The sequence below is a fragment of the Varanus komodoensis genome, unplaced genomic scaffold, assembly GCF_004798865.1.
Source record: "Varanus komodoensis strain SLA01 unplaced genomic scaffold, ASM479886v1 scaffold1, whole genome shotgun sequence".
Taxonomy (NCBI): Eukaryota; Metazoa; Chordata; class Lepidosauria; order Squamata; family Varanidae; genus Varanus; species Varanus komodoensis.
In genome coordinates, this window is record NW_025335268.1 from 107,165,845 (window position 1) to 107,190,084 (window position 24,240).

General features: G+C 36.5%; 1 protein-coding gene across 5 annotated transcripts in view; it reads right to left on the reverse strand.

Annotated features, from left to right (window-relative positions):
* Window positions 1-1,604: 1,604 nt before the first annotated feature.
* Window positions 1,605-24,240, reverse strand: part of RAB11FIP2 (RAB11 family interacting protein 2) — a 44,492-nt gene continuing 21,856 nt past the window's right edge. Inside the window, exons 3-6 of one of the 5 annotated variants that reach the window (XR_006415627.1) lie at window positions 23,460-23,928; window positions 11,713-11,758; window positions 6,795-7,039; window positions 6,049-6,142 (exon numbers count right to left, since the gene is read on the reverse strand). Coding sequence is in view for 4 of the 5 variants with exons in the window: in XM_044439654.1 (XP_044295589.1) it covers window positions 5,626-5,853; window positions 11,713-11,758; window positions 23,460-23,928 (743 nt within the window). In the remaining variant the exon portion in view is untranslated. The other 4 variants (XM_044439654.1, XM_044439683.1, XM_044439661.1 and 1 more) reach the window with 4 other exon arrangements.

A 24,240-nucleotide genomic window follows, 5' to 3' on the forward strand; every position in this document is an offset into this window, starting at 1 on the left:
TGTGGGCTGCGGAATCATCGGTACGCTGATGATACCCAGCTCTACCTCTCGTTTTCCACCAATCCAGGTGAGGCAGTGGCTGTACTGAACCGGTGCCTGGCCGAGGTAATGGGCTGGATGAGGGCCAATAAACTGAAGTTCAATCCAGACAAGACGGAGGTCCTGTTGGTTGGCGGATCGGGCTTCGGAGAGGGTGAATTGAACCTTGTCCTGAACGGGGTTGCACTCCCTCTTGGGGACAAGGTCCGCAGCCTGGGAGTGCTCCTCGACCCGGAGCTTTCATTGGAAGCTCAGGTAACAGCAGCGGTGAGGAGCGCTTTCCTCCAGCTTCGGCTGATTCATCAGCTGCGCCCCTACCTGGAGTACGACTGCCTGGCGACAGTGACACATGCACTGGTGACTTCCCGCCTTGACTTCTGTAACGCGCTCTACGTGGGGCTACCCTTGAAGACGGTCCGGACACTTCAGTTGGTTCAAAATAGAGCTGCCAGGCTGCTGACGGGGACTGGGCGTTATGGTCACATGACTCCAGTTCTCCGTCAGCTTCACTGGCTTCCTATTGAAGTCCGGGCCCAATTCAAGGTGTTGGTGATGATCTACAAAGCCCTAAACGGCTTGGGTCCTGGTTACCTGAAGGAGCGCTTACATCCATATATGCCCGGCCGCCCCTTGAGATCAGCGGGAGAGGCCCTTCTCCGGGAACCCTCCGTGAAAGAAATTAGGAGGGTGGCTACTCGGAGGAGGGCTTTCTCTGCGGTGGCACCTAAGTTATGGAATGTGCTCCCCAGAGAGGTCCGCCTGGTGCCATCGTTATTTGCTTTTCGGCGCCAGGCGAAGACCTTTTTATTTAAGCGGCATTTTAACTGTTAGTATTATTTGATCTTATCTGGCCAGGGCGGCTTATTTCATATTGTATTTTTTGGATTTTTAATGTTTATATTTATTGTAATTTATTGTAAGTCGCCCTGAGGCTTCGGCGAATGGGGCGGCATAAAAATGTTTTAATAAATAAATAATAAAAATAATCTAACCTCCTTTCCTCTCTCTTCCAAGTGCTGTTGTTAGATGGACAAAAATAAGCTCATTTATGGAAAAACCCAGCAACTGAGGATGAGCAGGTAAAACCAAAAGAATACTGGATACAGGGAAGCTGCAGAGTTCAGAAACTTCTGGAGGCACAACCTGTAGGATTCCAGCTTTATTTGCTGTAGGAAAATTTCATCACTCACACATTCTACCATGAAAGTGGTTCTTGACATTGAACTGAATGTTGAAGCTTGGTCACTTGGGAAAACATGGGGAGTTTCTTTGCAGGGGAAAAAACCCCCAAATACTGAAATATACATTCTGTATCTCTCATATAAGAGATTTGCATTTTCATTATTCTTTCCTTCTAAAATTTTAGCTTATTCCCATTTTTCATGTTTAGAGTACATGTTTTTTTCAAGAGGTCATCTACAATTTATACTACCCCCATATCATTATGATGATTGCAAATGGCCGTATGTGGATTTTTCATAGGATGTTCATCATGTACAATAAACCTTGATTTACATTTTAAAATCTTGTTGCTTCACATGTATTTGAATGACAAGACAAGTAGCTGGAGTGCACAGTGGCATTTTATTGGTATTTGACATGCAACAATTGGGAATAAATCTAAACTTAAGATTACAATTTTGATTAAATAAAAAGTGTTCAAGTTTATGAATGCAACCAAAATAATAGTTCATGCATTTCATCATTTTGATCACAGAGGTGCCACATAAATTGTGACTTTCCATTCTTGCAAAAAATACAAATGATAGTCATTGCACAAAAACTAATGAACCCTTGTTTATTGAAGCCATGCTTGTATCTTTTGTAGGCTTGCTATACAGCTCTATAACGTGTGGCATTTTATGGTACCAAATACATATAATCTGAAACCATCTATGATGAATGAAGTGGTTGTACCATTTGTAACAAAATGAATTTTAAACACTGCAGAGTCCTTGAACAAAGAATCTGAAGGATCAAGAAAGGGACAACAATGCTTCAGGCACAGGTACCTTCTTTAACAGAAATCAGTTTGAAAATCCCTAAAAAAGTCAATCAATTAAAGTGCAATAGCTGTTGCATATGAAATACTGTTTGGAACTATACCTATAGTCAATTTGGACACACACAAATGGGGATTTAGGAATGCAATTCAGGCTTCTGCACATCTTGCTTTTCATATTCAGCACTTAGAATACATAGAAAAGAATAGCTTAACAGAACTTACATCAGACATTCTCATCTACCAGTGCTGTGATCCATGTTCAGTTGTTTTGAAAGAGAAAGAATCTGATATACATTAAGCATATTTTGAAATGCATACATTTTCAGTTTTATCACTACTACAATTGTTCGGGATGCATGGGGCTGAGCTTGAGGGAAGACCCTTTTTTACATTACATTTTTAAAATATACCGCTGTAAATAATATTGCAGTGCAGCAGTAAATATATTCTAAGATATATGCTTCAATTCTTTTAATGAACTAATTGAACAAAGAACTTGAGCGGGGTGGGGGAAGGACAACTCATTAAAATGCTTGAGTCAAAAAATGTACAAATACAAGGCAAAATTTTCATACCTGGAACATCAAAACTAGCCCTTGATTTACAGCCAACACTAGATGTTGTTAAGTATAATCTACAAACAATTAGACATTCATTGGGAAGCAACAATCAAGTTCAACATAAAAAATACAGCAGCTAAAAGTGATATAATATTAAGCATTCTTTTTGATGATAGCAACTTTCACAAAAATGACCTTCATATAATCTGTTAAAAGTACTCGCTATTATGCTGGTAGGCAGTACTATTTTAAAAATAATAAAATATGTATGATTCATAGTAATTTGTTCATGCTATTTTTTCATAACAAAAATATACAGGAATGTGTTCAATACATATATTTTCAATATTATCCATTGGGGAAATAAACAGTATGTAACATAGGAGAAAGAACTTCGAAGCTCCTAAATTTTAGGACCTAACAACTATTTTTTGTTGCAGGTAAGTATGGAATATTGTTGAAGACAATATTTCATACTAAAATGAATATTGGATATGTTTTAAAAAGAAATCACAGAATATGGGGACCCACTAATACTGGAGTGAGGTATCACTAAGAGTGTATTCAGAGTTGCATTGCACAAGGAGGTACAGGCACAACCAACCTGCTGCCCCAGGTGGTCACTCATTGTTTCTACTATAGCTGGGAATTGGTGGGTGTTACTGTAAGCAGATATGCATATAAAGCTGTCCTGTGCCTCTCCTGTGACCTCAGTGACTGCGTACATAGAGGGTGTCCAGTGCTCAGAGAATAAAGATCAGCATTTAAAATTATATTTAGTCAAAACAGCTTGTGTCATCCTTTGTATACAAAAGTGATAAAGCTTTTTTGTTGTAAACATTGTATTATGCCTATTTTTGTTATGATACATGTCTTATCTTCTGATTCTGGGAATAAAAAGATACATGAGTTTAATTACATTTCAGACAGAAAAACTGGATTGTAGCGCATATGACAATGCTTCAGAGCAGATCAGTTAAAAATCTTATAACCTACATAGGTCAAACTTTCCATATCCAAGCAGTTTCATTTTTCCTATGAAGTTTCTAATAAAAATAATCTGAAAATTCATAGAGATTAAAAGTTTAGAACAACATGAGTACAGAATTCTGTGGTTGTACTTCAGGAACATTTACTGAAGAGGTACAATAAACTCACATATAATGGAAGTTGAAACTGGGTCAGTTGTTTCCAATACCATGAGAGGAAGTTCTAAACTATGGTTCTGTGAAACATCTGTAAAGCTTTACATGAGCAAAGGATTTTTAAAATACATTCTGGTTTATACAAGGTAAATGTCTACTTCAAATGCATATGATGACAAAACACAGAAAATAGCTTAGAACATATCCTTTGGCACTCAAGTATGACAGAACAAAGTAAAAACATGTATACTCGAAATACATGGGGGGGGGGGGACCCCTACCTTCTAAGACATGGCATCAGTATTCCTTATATTAAGATTCATTAATTAGTAGCCAACAAACCACTATAGAAGTAGTAATGAAGACCACTGAAACAAATGGATCTCTGTCCATTTCACACTATTTTGCTTAATATGACTGAGGATATTTAAAATACCAGTGTGTCCCCCCCCCCAGCATCTTCCCAAGACAAATCAGTCCTGTTCAGTTCTAGTGAAAAGAGTGCTTTGATCAAGACAAAATTGTTGACACATTAACAGAGAAAAGAAATCAAAAACAATTTGAATAAGTATCATCTAAAAATGGGAAACTATTTCATATTCTTCAGTTTCTCCTGTTCAGGAAAGACCTCCTTTTGTCCTAAAAAAGCAAATTAACCAAGCAAGGAAAGATTTACAAAAATGCAAAAATAAAACACCCTCTTCTTAACACCCCATCTACCTTATGTCTGAGCCTATTTTGCATTTCACACTAGTAAACACTCTGTTTAAAGTCTTTTATAAAGCAAATTAAAATTACCACTTTTGGATTACTGGTATAGTAAACAATATTCCCCTTATGGTAGTGTTTTCCATTAGAAATTGCATTTTGCCACTTTGAACAGACACACAACAACAGAACAGTCTACACAAATGTTACCTAGCTAGGGACATGCTTAATCAAATACAACTATCTTTCTTAAGTGGAGGACATTTGCTTAATTTCATCACAGAAAAACAATAACCCTGCAGCTTATCTTAAAAATCAATCACCTAGATCAATAACAAGTTTACATTATTTCCATTTCTGGTTTCAAATATAGAATAGCCAAGAAAAGAACCTATATGCTGACATGCTAATTCTTCAGAATATGTCTTTGATAGCCTTAACTTCCCTAGTACATGCAGACATTAATCAAATAAGGCATTAATTCATTATGCTCTTTTGTTTTATTTATACAATCTTAATGTATACTTGCATGTTCATACAAGTGGTATACTATATTCTTATAGATCCAGCTCCTGCTATATTCCTACAGATTTTAATAACTTACTAGTTGCCATTTCAAAAGCCCAAATTCCTTAAAAAGTTACAAATGTAACCAAGTCAAACATATTTTATTCCAGAATCAATAGTGTCAACAGCTTTATGCAAAAGGACACTTCCTTATTAAGTATGCATTTGTGATTCCTAGTCATAAACTGTTTACAATAAAGTCTTACATTATCACATGTTCTGTCATGTTCAGAGCTGCAAAATACATCCTACTTGTGCGCATCCACTTTGACAGCATACTGTAGCTTCAAAACACTGACTGAAGTGCAAAACAAATATTCAAGTATGGGCTCGTAACTTTACAACCATGTACAAGCTAAAGTATAATATTTAAAACAAGATACACCTGCAAGTAAATGCTTAAGCAAAAAAGAAATGTTTTAATGCAACGGAAAGTTTACTTTTGTTTAACATTATATAGGTCATGTACAGACTGCAGGCCAATGTTTGGCATCGAATGCTCTCAGGATGAAAAGAGTGGATAATGGGAATTAAGATATCAAAATGCTGCAGTTAAAAAGTCCATCCTATTACAGAAATACCACAAAGTATTGTTATTGGCTTAGCTTTTGGAAAATTTGCCAGCTCGTCGAGAAGGTTCATATGGCACCCGGAGAATACTAGGAGTTTCTTCCATTACTCGGACAAGAAGATTGTCAATATAGTCCTCAAGTTCACGAATATGAGTATCCTTCTTCTTCAGTTGTTCTTTATGTTTCACTAGTTCCTGTAAGATCTCTTCATATGTAAGGTTACGATATCCTGCAGCAACATCAAAAGGATTTCCATCCTAGAATAAAGAACATTTAAAAAAAATTGTTACAGAACTTGAAGCATTGCATGTAATACTAATACAGTGCTAAGATGACAAGGTGTGGCTTGTAAACCTCATACAGAAATTTCCCTCACTCTACCATGGTAGATCGCACATCAAAACAGTATAAAAGAACAAAGAAAAGCACTAGTAGTACTAACCTTGGTACTCATCTGGTTCAGATAATTTGTAGCTGGACTGAGTCAATCGTACTGCTCAAGATTCATTGCTTGCTTAAAGCTATAATGTGCCAAATTCTTTAAAACTGCAAAATATAGCAAAAAGCTTGTCTAACCTAAGTTCTTCATCCTATTCATGGATATCAGACAGTAAAACATCAAGCCCTGTTCCTATCCAACTCTCATGTTAATAATGCTTGTGGGCAACATTCACCAGGTCACAGACCTAATGAATTAGTTAGAAGTTTGCTGTAAAAGAATGTCCAATTCTTAAGACTGCTCAGTAGGAAGAAATGTTAAAAAAGCATTCAGATATAGTAATACTGTCTCTCTACAGTATATTTCCTTTACACCATATGAATTGTTAAGTAAAAACTAATTTTACGGACGATGCTTGCCATGTGAAAGCTGCTTGAAACAGCAAGCAAACATAAGAACTGTTCCCTATGTGTTTCTCCCATTGTGTGTGGATTTTCCATTCAAGTTGTGCATAGCCCTTGTAACCAGAACACACAAGAAAACTATTTCAAATGTATGCCTAGTATAACATATACTGTTTCAACAGATTAGACAGTGCTATGCAGGTCTGCTGATTAAACTTCTTTTCCTGGATCATATAGCCATTACACATAAAATCCTAGTTCAAAACATCACTAACAGCTCATTTTTCAACAGCACTTTTGTTATATAACAAATTCAGTTTTCAAGCGATTTGTTTCTCTATGAGCATTTACTTACACATAGTCCATCTGGCTCACAGTCCAGGTAAGAACTGCCCTGGAATTGGAGAGCAAAATGGAAGCACAGTCTAACTTCTGCCATCAGTCAGCATATGCAGGGCCACTGGAAGTCTCCTCTCCAGAAAAATACCAAGCATGTCCAACCAGGCCACATTTTTTGACCAGGGAGGAAGCAAGTATCTACAGGGAACCTGCTGCTTCCTGCTAGCCTGAAAGAACACTTGGCTCCAACTGCCTATGGTCCTAGGTATGCAGAAAGACCCAATTAATATTAAAATAAGAACACCTGCAAATGAAGGTCAGCTTAACACAAATGAGATATACTCATTTATACTAGCTCACCAACTTATGGTTTTGGAGACCTGATTTGCTTCCTCTGTCCTTTCCATCTATTCTCCTTTCCTTGTCTATCTTGTCTTTTTAGTTTGTTAGCAGGGCCTACTGATATGAGACTCTTTGAAAGACAATAACTTTGGAAAAACAAGATAAAAGGAAATAAATAAAAGCAATCATAGTCCCAGCAGAAAACTGAAACCATTAGAATGATTTTGCTGATTAATTCTGGCATCCCTTCAGTAAAAATGAAAGTTGCAGCAAAATATAAATACTGTGGAATTTACAGTACACGAACTTTCCAAGCTCTCACTGTTGGTTTGTAGCAAAAGCAGGAGCAGATTGTAATTGAGATCTAAGGGAAACAGGCCTCCATCTGGGACCCACAGTGCAGTGTTATTAAGTGAACATTTCTCTGGATTATTTCCCACTTTCCTGGCAGAAGATGCTGCAAGAGAACCAGTCTACATTTGAAAAGAATCCAAAACGATTAAAACGGATAATAGATGTGGTTCAAAAACATTTCTTGGTTGCTTCCCAACAGTGAGATAATTCTTACACACTCCTGCTTTTTAATGAATTCAGGGTCTATTTTAAGATATCCCTACATCTATCACTTTCTATATTGATATCACTTAGCAAGTTAGGGCTAGGTCACATATATACTTCTCAGTGATCACTCCATAACCTGCAGCTGAATAAGGTAACTGCCTCCTTTGAGATGTATTATATTTCATGTGAACTTTGATGAAGTGAAAGCTTCAATTGCTGTAATGACCATTTCACACATGCAAGTCATCAACTGATGAATACATATGAATACATTCTTCTGTCCTTCACAATCAGTCATAGGAATAATAAGTCTTTTATTTTTTTTAAATGAATTCATTAGGCAGTTTCTGACAAACAGAAAGGATTCTGTAAACATGCTAGATTCCAGTTACATGCAAGTACTTCAGCTGCTGAATGAGCAATGAAAAAATTGTGACTGAAAAATCCTGTTCAGTTCTTTCTGAGCCATACCTACCCCCATCCCAACATCCTTCTGTTTTATCTATCTTTCTAAATCTGACCCCTCACTTAATCTAATAACTGAGGGAGAGAGAAAGCATTCTTCCTTGCTCCATATTTTGGTGGCTCATCCCTACCACTTTACATGCCAGGCTTTGTCTACCATGGGAATGTGGAGAACGGAATTTTGTAACCAAGGCATATCCAAAAACTACTGTTTGAACTGCCTCTCTTTTACAATTCAACCTTTAGGAAGGCAGCCAAGAATTTATGTAGCTTCTTAAGCCTTGTTTGTCTAATTACCCATTCTAGTCCTCCCATGGCTGTGATACAAAAATCAGAGCACTTGGATTTAAGCAGATTTCAGTGGGACTAAGTAGTCTATGGATCAGGCTGTTTGTGTTCTTCTTGCAGACTGCTTAATGTGCATTGCAATATTTATATTTTAAGCACAGCAATATATATTCTACAATTGTGACAAAGCATGTTGGTGGAAATAAGGACCTATTAAAATGGATGTAGAGGGCTACTGAAGTGGCACATTCATTTTTAAGCTAGTTTTAAAATAAAATTTAAAATAGCAGTCCTTTCTAATTAGTCACCGAACTCTAAAATGTAAGAATTTAGTTGATTTACAGTTCAATCCTATATATGTATGCTCAAAAGCAGCACTACTGACCTCAATAGGACTTTCTCCCAGTTAAGAGCCCAGAATAAATAATAAAGAGTGAGACTGATTAGGACACTAGATAATTACTTAGAGTAGAAACAAAATATGATTTTTGTTTAAAATACCATAAAAGAAGGCACGTACTTGCTGTTAATAATTAGTGTTATCTTATGGGTCAATCACACAGAGAAAAATTATGAACAGTTCCAGTGTCAGAAATCAGGAATATCATGTTTGACAGTAGAACCATGAAAGAAAGACTAAGATACTGAAAGAGTTAAGGCATGACATATTTGACTACTTATGATTCTTGTCTTTCAGTCAAACTTTAAACTTGGGTAAGGTGACAAAATGGATGCCTTTTGTTTACATCTGAATCCTATCATTAAGGAAGATAAACACTGATGATTTAGGAAGCATACCACATCAAATATGCAAGAATTCAGCTTCACTCCCTTTCACTTCAGCTATCTCTGTCTATACTTTGGCACCTATCACATCATTAAAATATGCAGGTGGCAAAGTTGGAATAAAGCTAATTAGAAAGGGTGAGCTAGCAACCCAGTATAAATGCTGCAAAGAACATAGTCAGTCAACTGTTTAATTGTTTGAATTCTTGACACTAATTGAAAGAAAAAGTATTTTTGTCTGGTTTACATTTCAGTTAACCTGTTTTTATCAATTGCTTCAACTAAAAATGCCCATGTCTTCATTAATGCATCTGATTGTGAGAAATTTGCAGTATAGTAGACTTCTGTCCACAGGGGTATAATTCAAAGCTAGTTCAGTCTTATATTCATATAAACATATTTTCTGACAGTATTACAAAATGATTTTAATAACCAAAAGCTTAATGTAATGGAAAGACATAGACAGATTCTTTAAAATCTGTTTGCATCTAAGAATAAAAGCATCCAGTTGCCTAATACATAAAAGAAATGCTGGGCAAAGTTACAGCATTTTAATTATATACTATATACCATATTGATGTGCATATGTTTTATCTTTAAGATGCTCATCTGCGATCAGGCCATATACATAATTTCAGATAAAGCTACCATATATTGGAAATAGTAAAATAAAATGGAAATGTTCAGTAAGTGAGGGCAAGTCTAACTCTGTAGGAAATATTTTACTACCACTACCCAATCATATACCTACAATACTCAAAATTCAAGAGGGAGCAAGGAAGAAGAGCTAAACTTTCAAATATGTAAACATGTAGAGAAGCCTTGATAGCTTAATATTATTTGGGTACAAACTGATAGTCACAACTACTGAAAAAGGGAGAGATAACATGACAACCTGGCATTCTTTGATCATATGTTTATTGTTCTAATGAGGAACTTTGCTTTGGGAATATCATCTAAACCACTTTCACATCTCTTGTCCTACTTGCTTCATCTCCCTTTCAGTTCTTAATTAGGCTTTAAAGAGCTCTCGCTGCCCTTTCAACTGGCTACTGCTCCTGTTTAAACACTGCTCATTCAGAGACAGGTGTTGGCACCACGAGAACTCAAGCCATATACACTTAATTACCAAACACTATTTCCAAGGAAAGAAAAAAATAATTTATTGCAGGAACATCATTTAAAACTTCAAACTACTTATAATCTTGTAAATCTGAATTTTTACAATACTTGTATTACCAACTTATACAAGAACATTGCTTTCAATACTCGGCATGTATTTTGCATAAAATGTGGTCCAAACCTCCAAGCAACATATAGGATTGTTTAATTTGGGGGCAAATATGAAAGACTGATTATTTTATCACCTTTAATTTCGGCAAGTAAAACTAATTAATCTTTAAAAATGTAATGCAACAATTATTAGAAGTACATTGCATAATGTGAGATAATATTTTTACAATGCGCAGAACCCAATTAAAACATTTCCAACAAATTGCTCAAACCAGTGACAAGCATGACCAAGGCAACAGGATCCTACCTATTTTTGTAATTACTTACTTTGGCTGTAGTCCTGCAGTGAGTCTACTTTAGGGTGCAATTCTATACGTTTATAGACAGGGGAAGAAAAAAAAATCCCACAACTTCAGCATTCTTCAGACAGCCAGAGCTGTAGGACTTTTTTGTCTAGAGATACCTAGGACTGTGTTCTAAATCTAAATCTCAAAGTCAGTGAGATGCAATACATGATCTTATGCATGTCTGCATAAAAATAGATCCATCTGGTCCAATAGGATTTGCCATCCAATAAAAACTTTGGTGTTTCTGACCTGTGCATGTTAAACACATGAAAAGGAGAAGTATACTGGTTCTATCTCTTCTACTGTCATTTCTGTTACCCTCTAGCTGTAGTTGACTGTCCAACATATGATCACAGAGTACCACTATTCCTTCACATGAAAGAGCTCTATAAGTGTATTTCAGCATATAGGTAGGGTTATAAATAACTTGGATGACTTTGTGGGTTCATGAGAGGGCTCATTAGACCTGTCCTATAAGCAAATTCATTATAACTGGTCCTGTCCTATTAGCAAATTTCCAGGGTTGGAGCTGGGACTCTGATTTGTCCTATGGCTATTTAGCCATGGGATTGTGCCCTAAATGGCTTTTTGAAAACAAATTAGGTTTACTAATGAATATTAGCCATTCAAGCTAAACAGCTAAACAGAGTTTACATATTCAGAGACAGAACTTTTCAAATATTAGATGCTAAGGAAAAAACTACTCTGCTTGTGAACTTCACAGATGGATCTGGCTAGCTATACAAAATATTGGACTTAATCCAGCAACATAATTCTTATGTTCATGAGTATGGTAAAACCAATGAAATATTTACCACACTCTTAAATAGGATTATTTAAACTAAAAACTACAAACCTTTAGAAAGGAAGCAGCTCTCTCAGATAACAACAGAATATTAAGCAGCTACTTACCATTGTTTTCCGGAGATCTTCAATATTTCCAGGATTCACATTAAGACTATGGAAGCAACCAGAAACATATTATACCATATATATGCCAGAATAATTCAAAACACTTAAGATTCTTACTTTTATTCATATATAGGTAGTATAGAGATACACACAGCAAATTCCAAAATCACAAACACTAAGAATTTTCTGCATAGAAGAATATGTGTAATATTAGCATACATCAGGTAATATTCAAGCACCTTCAAATGTCTTCTGGATTTCTATATCTAGATCAGGTGTGTGGAACAGATACAAAAGCTAAAGACATTTTCAGACCATGTGTACGCAGCTTCCCCCCTTCCTCAAAACAACCAAGTGAAGTTACAATAATGTTTTTCTCATCCTTACTATGAAGATATTGCTCTTAAGTATAAAAAATAATTGAACACTAATTCAGGCAGCAATTGAAGTATAATACATTCCACTGATGGTGAAAATTCCATGTATTCAGCAACAGCATTTTTAATTGCTATTAATTTAAAGAGTCGTGGTGGTACAGAGATGAATGAGCTGGGAAGACGTTTTGGGCTTGTCTTTTGTGCCCCCCCCCCCCCCCCGGCAACTACTGGCCATGTTTTCAAGCCATTCAGATTTGTAATACTGCCATTAAAAGCCAGGTGATCCCACAATACAGCATCAAATACCCAGGATTTTATCCTGGATGAATAAATGAATGCACTGATGAGTGGATGAGTTGGGCGAGGTGGCTCTCTTGTAGTAGGGCCTGAGTTCTTGGTGCAGCAAGAGAGGCTCAATAGTTAGGTGGAAGAGTTGCTCTGGTCTGCAAAGGCTCTAGCAGGCTGCAGTCAGGGGTTGACACAAAGCAGGACTATTCTTAGTACTGCTGAGAGACAAACAATCTCTTCTTGTACTATTTCATCTGGCCACTGTGAAAACTGTAACCAAAACTAGTTCATGCAATTGCCCTTTTAGTCCTCTGTCCTAATCTCCTCTTCCTTTGTCTTTGCATCTTTTAGATTAGGAACTCATATTACTGATCTTTGTAAGCCCCTTGGGCAACTGATTTTAGGTGAAAAATGGGCTAAAATGCTTCAAACTAATAAAATTCCATTTGTTCCAGACCTGGAATCACATAGGAATCAATTTCAAGTGTTTGTACCTGGTGTCAGGCAATCAGAGCAGACTGAGTATATTGTTGATTCGTTCTCACTGTACTACACAACCGCCTTCCTCTCTGAGAAAGGTGGTCTCAGGTCTAGTGATAAGGATTCCCAGTTTCACATTGGTCATGAAAGATTTCAACAGTATGCTGAATCTGCTTAGTCAATGTGGCTCAACATGGCTGTCATAACAACCAAGGGATGTCCCAAAGTGTCAAAAATCCTGCTCTCACATTCCCTTCTGGGTGAGATATGGTAGTTCAGAAGTGGAAAACTTTGATTCCATTCTCAAATTGAATGTCAAACTGGATGTCAAATTGGCAGTTAGGCTTGTCACAACATTTCTGATTAAGGATTAAGCTTGTCACAATATCTACACTCCAAAGGATAAAGGATTAGAATGACCCATCTCTAGCAGCTGACAAAACCAGAAAAATTCCTCAAATTAACACTATTTTATATGGTTAGAGCTCCTGTTATGCCAAGAGCTGGTTGGTCGCATATGAAGATGCCCTGGCAGTGGCACAATCATTCTTAAATATCATCTTGCATTGACATTCCTTAGGATAAGCAATGTAAGAATTCGATTTTATTTATTGCATTTCTATACCTTCCAATAACCAAAGGTCTTTCAGTGTATTCCAAAAGTTGTTCTGAGTAAACTGTCTCCTCCAGGACATGAGAACTCTCAGAGGTCAATAGAATAAAATTATTCGGATCTTGGACTCATTTAGTGTTCTACATCCAGATATTTGTGTGTCTACTCCTTGACTTTTCAACATATCAAGTGAGGTGAATGGTGAGCAGATATAATGCCATTTCAGTTTTAGCATCCCACTGGAACTTCCTTTATTTTCAGCACGAGATGGTTTAAAAAAAACTGTGTAAGTCCTTCAATATTGCATTTTCTCTGTGCTATTTTTTTAGAACTTGGCTGAAATGCTGCTTTTTATTGCAATTAACTGCTCTGCTGTTCTCTTTTTTATTGTATTGGTTTAACTTAAGTCACTGTAGGAGTTTTCTCACCTGAACAGCCTATCTAAAGCAGTGATCTTACAGGTCCTAGACAGCATCTAGGGGAGTAAACAGTACTTTAGATTCACAAATCTGAGACTGTAGACAGAGCTTGGAGCTGGGAATTCATGCTCTGATCTTCCTCTACCACTTGCAGTCCACATGGAAAGCACCAAGGGAGCTTTATGTCCAAGGCTGGGATCTCAGCCTCAGAGAGGACTTAAAGGGGGCATTTGGGGAAAGAAACTGAAGAGTCTAGGTATGACATACTCTGTGTCCTCTGTAGCCTCCTTCCCCCCTCCCCCACAAGGGTAGGTGGAACATTAAGAGAAAGACTGCATCTGCTGCTTCTCCTGCTCTTCCTAGGATGACCTTAATGCTCATAGTTTGAACGGCCTACAGGCAACTTGATTGGACTGTACCCTAAAGTAATAAAATACAAATAAATTTCCATCAACTGTTCTCATTGTACATGGAGGAACCACTGTCAAGAAACAAAATCTCAAATTATTTGATAAAAGTAGATACAATTGTTTTAATCTTTTGGCTCCCTTGATGTACCTTCCTATGCTTTCAGGAACTGTGGATGTTCCTTTATAGCCAGGAAAAAAACGGAAAAAGCCCTGTTAGGTCTTTCATGTATCTCAATGCCTTGCTCTTCCCAAGTGAAGGGCTTAAGAACAGGGCATCCTGGAGTTCTTCAACTGAGTCATTCTCTTTTCTTTTAAAAATCCTCTTCTACTTTCATGTTACCTTGCTCTTGCAAGGATGAGATGTGCTCCATACTTCTCTGTTCCTCTGTGCTGTCTAAAGGAAGGAGGAAAGGTGAGCCACCTGACAGATCAGATTCTTGAGAGCTCTGCTCTAGTCTAAGCTAGAAAGTCAGCAGAAATGGTCATGCAATAGCCAGTCTTCTATCTGTCTCTGGCAACATTTTGATACCCAAAAGAAAACAGGACTAAGTCAACTCTGCTGGGCCAGTCCTGGGGAGGGAGGGGGAGGAGGAGGAGGAGCAGCAGCAGCTGACTTAACCCATGAACTTGCTTCCCTGACACAAGCCTGATGTGGTCTCTGCCTTCTGTCATTCCTTCTTGATATAAATTAGGAAAGTGGTCCTTTTTTCCACTATGTAGGAGAGGTGATACTATCAGAAAAAGAATTCCTATTTTACCAGAAAAGAGATAATTATTATTTGCAAAGTCCACGTATTTCTAACTTCCTTCATCTCCTGGAATCATAAATTCTAACTTGCAAGTTACAATTTCTTAAGAGTTAGCAAAACTGGAACTAGATCATTCTTCCGCCTTCTTTTGGAATGACTACGGGAAAATTCACAGGGACAACTCTAAATATAAAAGCCTTAAGATATGTTTTGGCACTTCAGTTATACTCACCGGTATAATTACCACTATCTCGGTTTTGCAATTAATCATGCAACTGAAGTAATTACAAGATAGTTTAAACACCTTTTTGAATACTAAAAATAAAGATGGTTTTGTAGAAAATAATTTATTGCATCAATCTATAAATGATGCAAAATTATCTTTCTTAAATACAAGATTCTTAAATATTCTATTTTGTGGTGGGAGGTACTTTATTAAAAGTGAAAATATTACATCATCAGAATACTGAGTATCACTGCAGTATGGATTGCATTAGCAAATCAATTTCAGCATTTGCCTTTCAAAAATCTGTACAATGTCTGTGCATGGTATTTATTTACTAAATTATCTTTATATTTCAGTTTGAAAACAACAGACTGATTCCTTCTTAAAACTGATTCATTTTAGCCCTTTTGCAAGATGGGTACTCTCCCAATGTGTGTCTAGTTTGGTGCAGTCCCATTTTGTTTTTGTTTACTAATAATTTTCCACTTAAATTAATGGACATTTTACTATTAAATTCAGTTGAACATAACAATCCCTCTCAATGTTATACTGCATTTCCACTGCTCTTGATATATATGTGACATCCAGTATAGCAAAAGCACAAAAACAATGAAAAACAGTTTGCAGGATGTGGGAAAAAGCTATGCTTTACAAATCTGTAAACTTGAATGTTGTCTGAAACTTTACAAATACCTGCTTGAGGATAACAGGTATTCCAACCTAAAGCAGTCCAAGCCTGAACATTAAATCTCATCATTGTGCAGAAGAATGGAAATTCACAGATTAGGCATATAAATTAGCTGAGACTGCCAGACAACAGGAAAGCAGAAAGATAAAGAAAACAGATGGAGATTACTAAAGGCATTTAATTTTTCCTTAAAGTGTAATTTCTAAAATATTTGAAATAGTAGATGAGTATTTCCAAACATAAGCTGTCGGTACAGATTACAGGAAATGTCAAACCTGCCTTGTTTCTATTTTCTGTAGTACAGCATATTCAAAACTATTTCAATGTACTAAAAATTACTTATTCTGTGTTTTCACTATTGGGGAAAACATCTGATATCCAGGATTAAGATTATTTTTGCCTCCATCTCATTCCTTAACAGATCTTTTAAGTTAATTATACTTTTTCCTTAGAACAAGACAACTCATTATGAAACAAAAACTGAATAAAAGTGATATTTCAGAACACATTAAAAATATGTCAATATAAGAATTATTTATACCATTTCAGTAAGAAGTTATATGAAGAAATTTATGAGCAGATATTTATTTTTCACCCATTAATATGTATAAAATTTTAATACAAAAGCCTTTCACCAAGAGGGCTACCCATCTAACAAAAAATACATATGATGCTTATTTGTGACCTTATGCTTATATCATAATTATCTCAGTTTTCTGTACCACTGTTACCAATATGTAGCACACTCCAGATAAGTTCTGGAGTTATCTACTTCTGTCTTAAGTCATTTGTATCTAACCCCTGATAAGTTATCAGATCTGGACTACTGCAATGCATTGTGCATGGACTAACTTTGACAACTTACTGTAAAGAAACAAAATACAACTCTAGGTTACAAGAAAGGAAGCACAACTTGTCATTGATTAATTGTTTTCAGATACAATTAAACATGCTTGTTACGACCAATAAAACCTTGTACCAGGGATGTAGATCTATTGGCCTGAGTGCCATATCTGGCTCTCCACATCTGGCCTCACCTGCTTCTGTACAACCACAGATCACTTGTTGATTTCCTGTCTTTTTTGCAATTTTATTTCCCCATTCTAAAAGTCTTAAATGTCCCTCATAAGGTTATCAGCAGAAAAAACTAAGTTAAAATTTTGGCCTTGCCCCTTTAGTTTTCAACCCCCCTCCCCCTGAATTGCAACATTAAGAATCTCTCCAAAATTGATCCTCCCACCCCTACTTTAAATAGCCTGAGGCCTGACTATTTGAAGCGTCTTGTTCCACATGAGCCTGTCCAAACCCCTCAGTCCTTCATCTGATGGTAGACAGATGTTGACTGGAGTGCCTTATTGGTGATATGGTGTCTTGGATATGGAATGTAATCTCCAGAGAAGCTACTCTGGCACTGCCTTTGATTTTTTGATAGCAGGTACAGACTTTCCTTTGCCCAGTCATTCTATTTTATATCAGGTTCAATTTTATTTTAGAGTTTGGCTATATTTTCGCAAGTTTTGCTGCCACTTTTCTCATATCTTTTTATTCAATATTTTACTGCATTTGTGTTTAAACTGTATACTGCTCTGAGAGGTCTGTCGCTGAATGGTGGCTTCTAAATGGACCAAACCCAAACAAACACTGTTAGAGAGAAGATAGGCAAAAGGTAGAAGAAACAGGTGAGATCTAGGCAATTCAATGCACTGACATTCCTGGAAATGGACTGGACTTTTTCTATACAATTTAAATTTAAAAAATGAACTTATGATGGAAGACTACAACATAAGAGTCTTATGGTTGATCCTGCAAGTGAAGATAATTTTAAGAACATGGACAAAACTGAGGGGTTTTGTTTATTTTTGGAGTCCTGTTCATCTCAGAGATAGCAATTCAATTAAAAAAGTGTGTTGTACTAGCCAAAGCTATGACAAATATATCAAATGAATGTGCATAAGTAACAAAATCATAAATTAAAATATACTAAGAACAGAAATTCATCTTTAATTTAACTCAGTCGCAGTTTATAGCAATTTTGTCTAATTCTTTCTTCCCCAATCTTCCTGAAGCAACTTTATGTGTCACATAACTATTACTATCACTTAAAAGAAAAATAATTGTTTCTGCCAAGACATTCCTGTATCTATATGATACAGGAAAATCTATCTCTGGGGTCATTATATAGAGGATAGATTAGCATGTAATGAATGCTATCCTCAACTTGTTATAAACCACAAATACATACTCTGCATTCAAGAGGCACCTTGTTATATCTCTCATTGAAAACTGCAGTTGTCATAACTTAAAAATACAACTCAATAAGGTGTTTCTTAAAAATATGGTCTCAATCTGGACTGATAGCTATAATGTACTGTTTTCAAAAGAGGAAACCATTGAGAAAATAAGAGTTTTTAATCAATTGCAGGTCTTTTCTAGAGTCTATCCAATATAAGCAGTCCCTTAATTGTGTCTTATCCAGAGTAAAGATAGTCTTCAGACCAGAAATATAATAGCTACATGCCAAATTATGAAGCCATGACTTCCAGGTATGATTTTCATTCATTTCCAAAAGGCACAAAGCTGGAAAATGTTCGTTAGGGAGAAGAGCAATTCATTTTAAGGTACCACAATTGAGCACAGTCTAATATTCTTGTCTTGAGGGATAGCTATCCTGATTCTGTGCACAAAAAGTCTGCAGGCGTTGTGGGAGGAAGATAATAAAGTTTGAAAACAGTTAACAACAACAGCTTAGCTCTTTCCTGTGATTCAGAATCTTGACACCTGAAAGCAGACCAGCAACCTCTCCTGTATAGAAACCCAGAATCACTGCCTAAATTCTGTGCATCCACAGGAGTAAGTCTGGAAGAAACACAGCACAGTACCCCCAGCACTCACCACAGGAGTGCTGTCTCTTCTAGGTACTATTGCAAAAAATAGTCCTTTCATATATTGTAATGGAGCTCCTTGGGGATGCTAGTGTTTAGCAATGAGTTCCTGATTTTCTTTCTACTGAAGCTGCCACAAACAGTTCAGTGCTGGTGCCTTCTCTCCAAAAAAAGACTTCCTTGCACTGGGAGTCAGTTTACTCACACAAGCTTCAGCTGCAGAGTTGGAATGAAGCTTCTGTGTCTATTACAAACTGTTCTTGCTTACAGACACTGGACAATTAAGTGTGCATGGGGGCAGGGGGGTGGCAAGAGAGGGAGAGTCAGTTCAGCAAGGGTTGTGCTAACAGTATCTCTGCTTCTACCTCTGCCTTAAACACCAAGCCTACAAACTGCTATCAGAATTACAAATGTGTTATATATTTTATTATAAAGAATGCATGTATGCACATAAAGTCACAACAATGTGACTGTGGTGTCTTTTTCTGTTTTTGAGAACAAAGAATGTGGTTCAAAATAAAGCCAAACCTATGAGCAGTATCCAATGTCAGACATATTTCAGAGCCAGTAAAGTGAATGGAACTCAAATTAGTTATAACTAACTTAAATCTACATATGATGAACACTGAAGGCCAGAGGCCACGCTAAACGTTCACTAAAGAACATGCACTGTATAACCCATAACAAGTAAGTATAAAACATAGTAAAATTAAGATAGAATATAAATACAACCTGTAAATAGGAAAAAGGAGGGAAAGAAACAATATAACAATTGCTTGCAAGTGAGATTTCCCAACACTTTTAAAATCCCTCTAATAACACAGGTGCAATTTTGCCAAATAATTGGTTGCCACATATTTTGGACTATAACTCCTATAACTCCCAGCATTCTTGATTACTAGATATGAGAACTGAACTCTAAAAAGTTCTGCATGGCACTGGGTCAGAAAAGACTGATCTATGTGCCATTTTCACTGAATCCTCCCATAGGTTTAGGAAGGTCCAGATTTAAATCTGGTTGTTTCAGAATGAATTCCACTTTGTCTAGCAGACCTAACACGTTCCTTGGAAGCAGCACAATTCAATACTAGTTTTAACCAAATCTATATGTGAACTTCATTTTTTCCTGTTTCCCCTGTTTCTATGCCAGAAGAAAGCTGGCATAGATAGCTATAGTGCACATTCTGGTGCCATTTTTTAAAAAGGTGTTAAACCAGTGATGGCTGATACAATGTACTGCATGGGCACTTTGGAGGGGCTGTCAGTGGATGACAATGGCAGATGTCACAAAAATGATGAAAAAGCTGCACTAGTGACCAAAACGTGATCTTGAGCAGACCAGAGAGAGGAGACAAGGCAGTTGTGTCCTTCTATGGCTGCATACAAGGATACCTGGCAGACCAAGAAGGAAAGAATGGAGGACACAACATGGGTTGTTTCATCAATAAGCAAAACTACATGGCTTTTTCACAGGGCAGGTTGTCACAATTTGTGAACTCATTTGGAATAGACATCCAGCACATTATATTTCCAAAACATCTCCATATTTAAATATTAAATTCGTCTACTTACTTATAGATCTCTTTTATTTCAGTGGAATCACATGAATCCAGAGGCAGTGTGGGGCAGGTCCAAATGGGCAGTGGTTCTCTTCTCCCTCCATTTCCCTTTCTCAGTTTTCTTTCCATTTGCTATGTCACTTTCTCATGCACATACTCAATAAATCTCACTGACACACACACACTCCCATAACCTACACACAATACACAAACAACTATTATTCCTACTATTCCTTTGACTTTTTTATATATTAAGATTCTCCACTTAACCACCTTTATTTTCCCCTGCCTGGCCAAAGAAGGTCTTCTCCTTTCTGGAATGAAAGGAAGCTACTCTAAGATTTTACCATAGATTCTAAGCCAGAAAATACAGAGCATGCTCCAGCCCATTCTATTATATGCTTTTACTATCATTTTTTTTAAATTCTTGAGAAAGATATAATATAGAACACTGCACCGTAACAGTAAAAGATGGCCCAACCTTTCTCTACTTTCTCAAGGATATGATGGAAACATCAAAGTATGGTGTGTAAGAGCATCCTTTTTTCTATACCTTTTTCACTGAGCAAGAGAAGAGAAAAAATATATTGCCAACAGTGGTAACCACATGCTGGAGAGAGTTAAAATTAAGGAGGCACTATAGCACTTGCAAGCTGCAGGGCCTTTAAGGGTACTTGCAGCCTATGGGATTCCCACATCTGACTTTTAGGAAAGTAATACCCTTGAGTCCTGCTCTCATTTCAGTCAATTCCAGTGCTAAAGAGCCTTAGTGATACCCAAAGCAGGAAAAGGAATCAGAGAAGAAGCCTTTTATGTATTCCAAAAACAATTCATAATATGTCTTTACCTGGCCCCATCATGTAAATGATAACAAAGCCACTTAAGTGCTAGAGGATAATCTTGCAACCTACATTCAAGTCTAGTCAAACTTTAGCACCCTTAGCTAACTGTTATCTAAGAGTGAATTATGTATACATCTCTCATTTAAACATAATTTGCCTCATTATAATGCTATTTTCCTAATATGTCATTTTCTTTTTCATTTTTTTCTAATAATCTTTGTAAAGGGCACTATATTGATAGCCAATTTTTAAATGAAAACTCAATCTTAAAAGGGATCTCATGGATATGTATGTTGCTATTACCGCAACTGTTGTATCACAGAAATGTAATCTAAGGACTTCATATATAATTAAAAAAATACTAATTAGACACCTCACTGAGACACCTATCTATTCATTTCCTCAAATCTGGCTAGTAACAACCTGTCGCCTTTAACTACTGGACTATTTGTTACCCTGTGTCCAGTGCCTAAGAGCTTGTTAATTACCCAAACTCTCTTTCTGTAGGTCTTGTTAATTACCCGTCTCCTGTCTCAGAGGACCTTGTTAATAACTTGCACAATTCCTCTAAAGAGGGCCTAACAACACATTAAAATTAAAGATGCTTTTCTTTTAGCACCTGTCAAGTGCTGTAAATTGAGAAATTTTCACATCAGTGTATTAGCCTACTGTAGTGTAGCTTAAAAAACAAACATTTTAAATAGAAATGTTGCACACAGGACTAGTTATTTTATGGAATACTTTTATATTTGACATTTGTCCTTTGGTATGTTCAGTATACAGGACTGTCATACCAGTTAGCTACATGTTAACCACTATAATGAATGGATGCAATTAGACTAATGAAGACAATCACACAGTTTTGCAAAAGAAAATTTTCAAATATATGGATTAAAATTAAAACACACAACATAATCCTAATAGTAACTAAAATAAACAACTGGCATGCCATTCACAGACAGCCTAACCAAAAAATGGTCCACAGCTCCTAGCAGCAAATGAAAACCCCCATAATGTGCAAGCTTTTGAGAGTTCCAGAGCGTTTCATCAGGCAAAATTATTACAAAAAGCAGAAGTGGGATTAGGTAGGAGGAAAAAGGCTGACAATGGTGGACCTAAGATGTCTGCATAGTTAATCTTGAAATAATATGGTAAAAGATACTCTACATTCAAACTGGGCTCTGTCTATCAATCTGATTATTTCAGTGCCCCAAGGCCCACTGGGAATAAGAAAGCAGCAGTCAGTTGTTGATCCCTCATTTTTGGAAATATACAATCCAGCTGTTAACTCAGAATTTTCCGCATTCTGAGAAAATCATACAAGTTGAAAACAGAAATAGAGATAAATGTATATTCATAACACTAGACATAATTTTGGATGTTGTATCAGACAAAAGAAAGCAAACAGAAACCAAATTGCATAGCTTAACCCAGTAGTTCAATGAGGGGATGAATCTTCAGAGAAAAAGTTCCAAATTGAGGAAGATTATTATCCTCTTCTCCAGTGGATAATGACAAAATTGTCATCACTGAATGACAAAATTCTGTGATCTTCAACTCATTAAGAAAGCCTTGGCTATATGAACATCTCCAAGTCAATTTTATTCTGTGCTGTTTTAATTTTTTATTTAATATTTGTACTATATGATTTAATGAATTGTGCATGATCCAGAGAATTTCAGTTATAGGGCAGTTTAAAGTACAGAAAACCAATTCATTCTTTCTTTCATTTGTATAATATATTTATTACACCAAAAATAAGTCCCCCAAAATTCATATTTTCTTATGACCAACAGGGCTAACTTTTTAGGATTATTCTGTGAACTGAATTCTAATGAACTATTTGTATTTGCAGGACGTTTCTGAATGGATTTTGACGACACCAGACACCATATTGAAATATGCACTATGTTTCAAAGACACTGCTCCAATCTTTTCATAATAGGAGCACATCCAGGAAAGAATTTCATCTGGATTTTAAAGCAAAAGGGGAAACATATGGGACATTGCCTTTGCTGCTCATACCACTCTGTAAGTTATGGGTGGAATTGGTTTTTACAAGCAAGAAATGCATAATTTAAATGATATATCTGAAAAGTAAGTACACAAACTAGAACTGGTAAAATAAAGCACGAATAATGTTTGCTCAAATGCTTACTTTCCATTTTGTTAAAAAGAAGACTCCAAAACATAACATGCAAATACAGAACTTACCTAGAAGATGGCAGAACACTTGTTAGCTTGAAGTTTGTTGTAAAGGGATTAGTTGAATCAAAATCGAAACTGTCCGGTTGACTGTCACCAAAAGCACTAGGTGATTTCAATTCGCTGGAACCATCTGATCCTCCATTGCTGAGTCTATCTGACCGTTTACTATCTTTTTTCCCGGTTACTCTTTCAAAGAGACTAACTTTCTCCTTTTTCTCTTTCTTCATATCTTTTTTAATTTCGGCAGGTTTTGAAAACAGACCTATACTTTGGTCCCATGACACAGGGCTTTCTTCAAAAGGATTTTTCTGCCTTGGCAATGTCGCAAACTTCTGAGGTAATGAAGCAGTCACATTTGTAAAAGGGTCACTTTGTGCTCCAAAAGCTGAGTCACCATCATCAACTGTGCTGTCAAGTTGGTTCACTTTAGCAGTATCTGCACTTAATGTCCGTCTGTGTGGAGATTTTAGATTTCCTGCAAACAATTTTATTATTAGTAAACAACCAGAGACATTACTTCACATTTGGTGACATACACACAAACACAAAGTTTGCATGACTATCCTTTATATCTGCATTTACTATAACAGATACCACCTTTTTACAACAGATGCCAATTTATTCAAATAGCTGTTAAATAGTTTTTAAAATAAGGGACATGCCCAAATCCAGGCACTTTCATGTGTCTTTGATTCTGTTGGGGGAAATACAAGTCTATGCCTTATTATCACACTGAAATACCATACTCATGTTTTCTTGTAAGCCTTTATGTATTACAAAAGGCGAA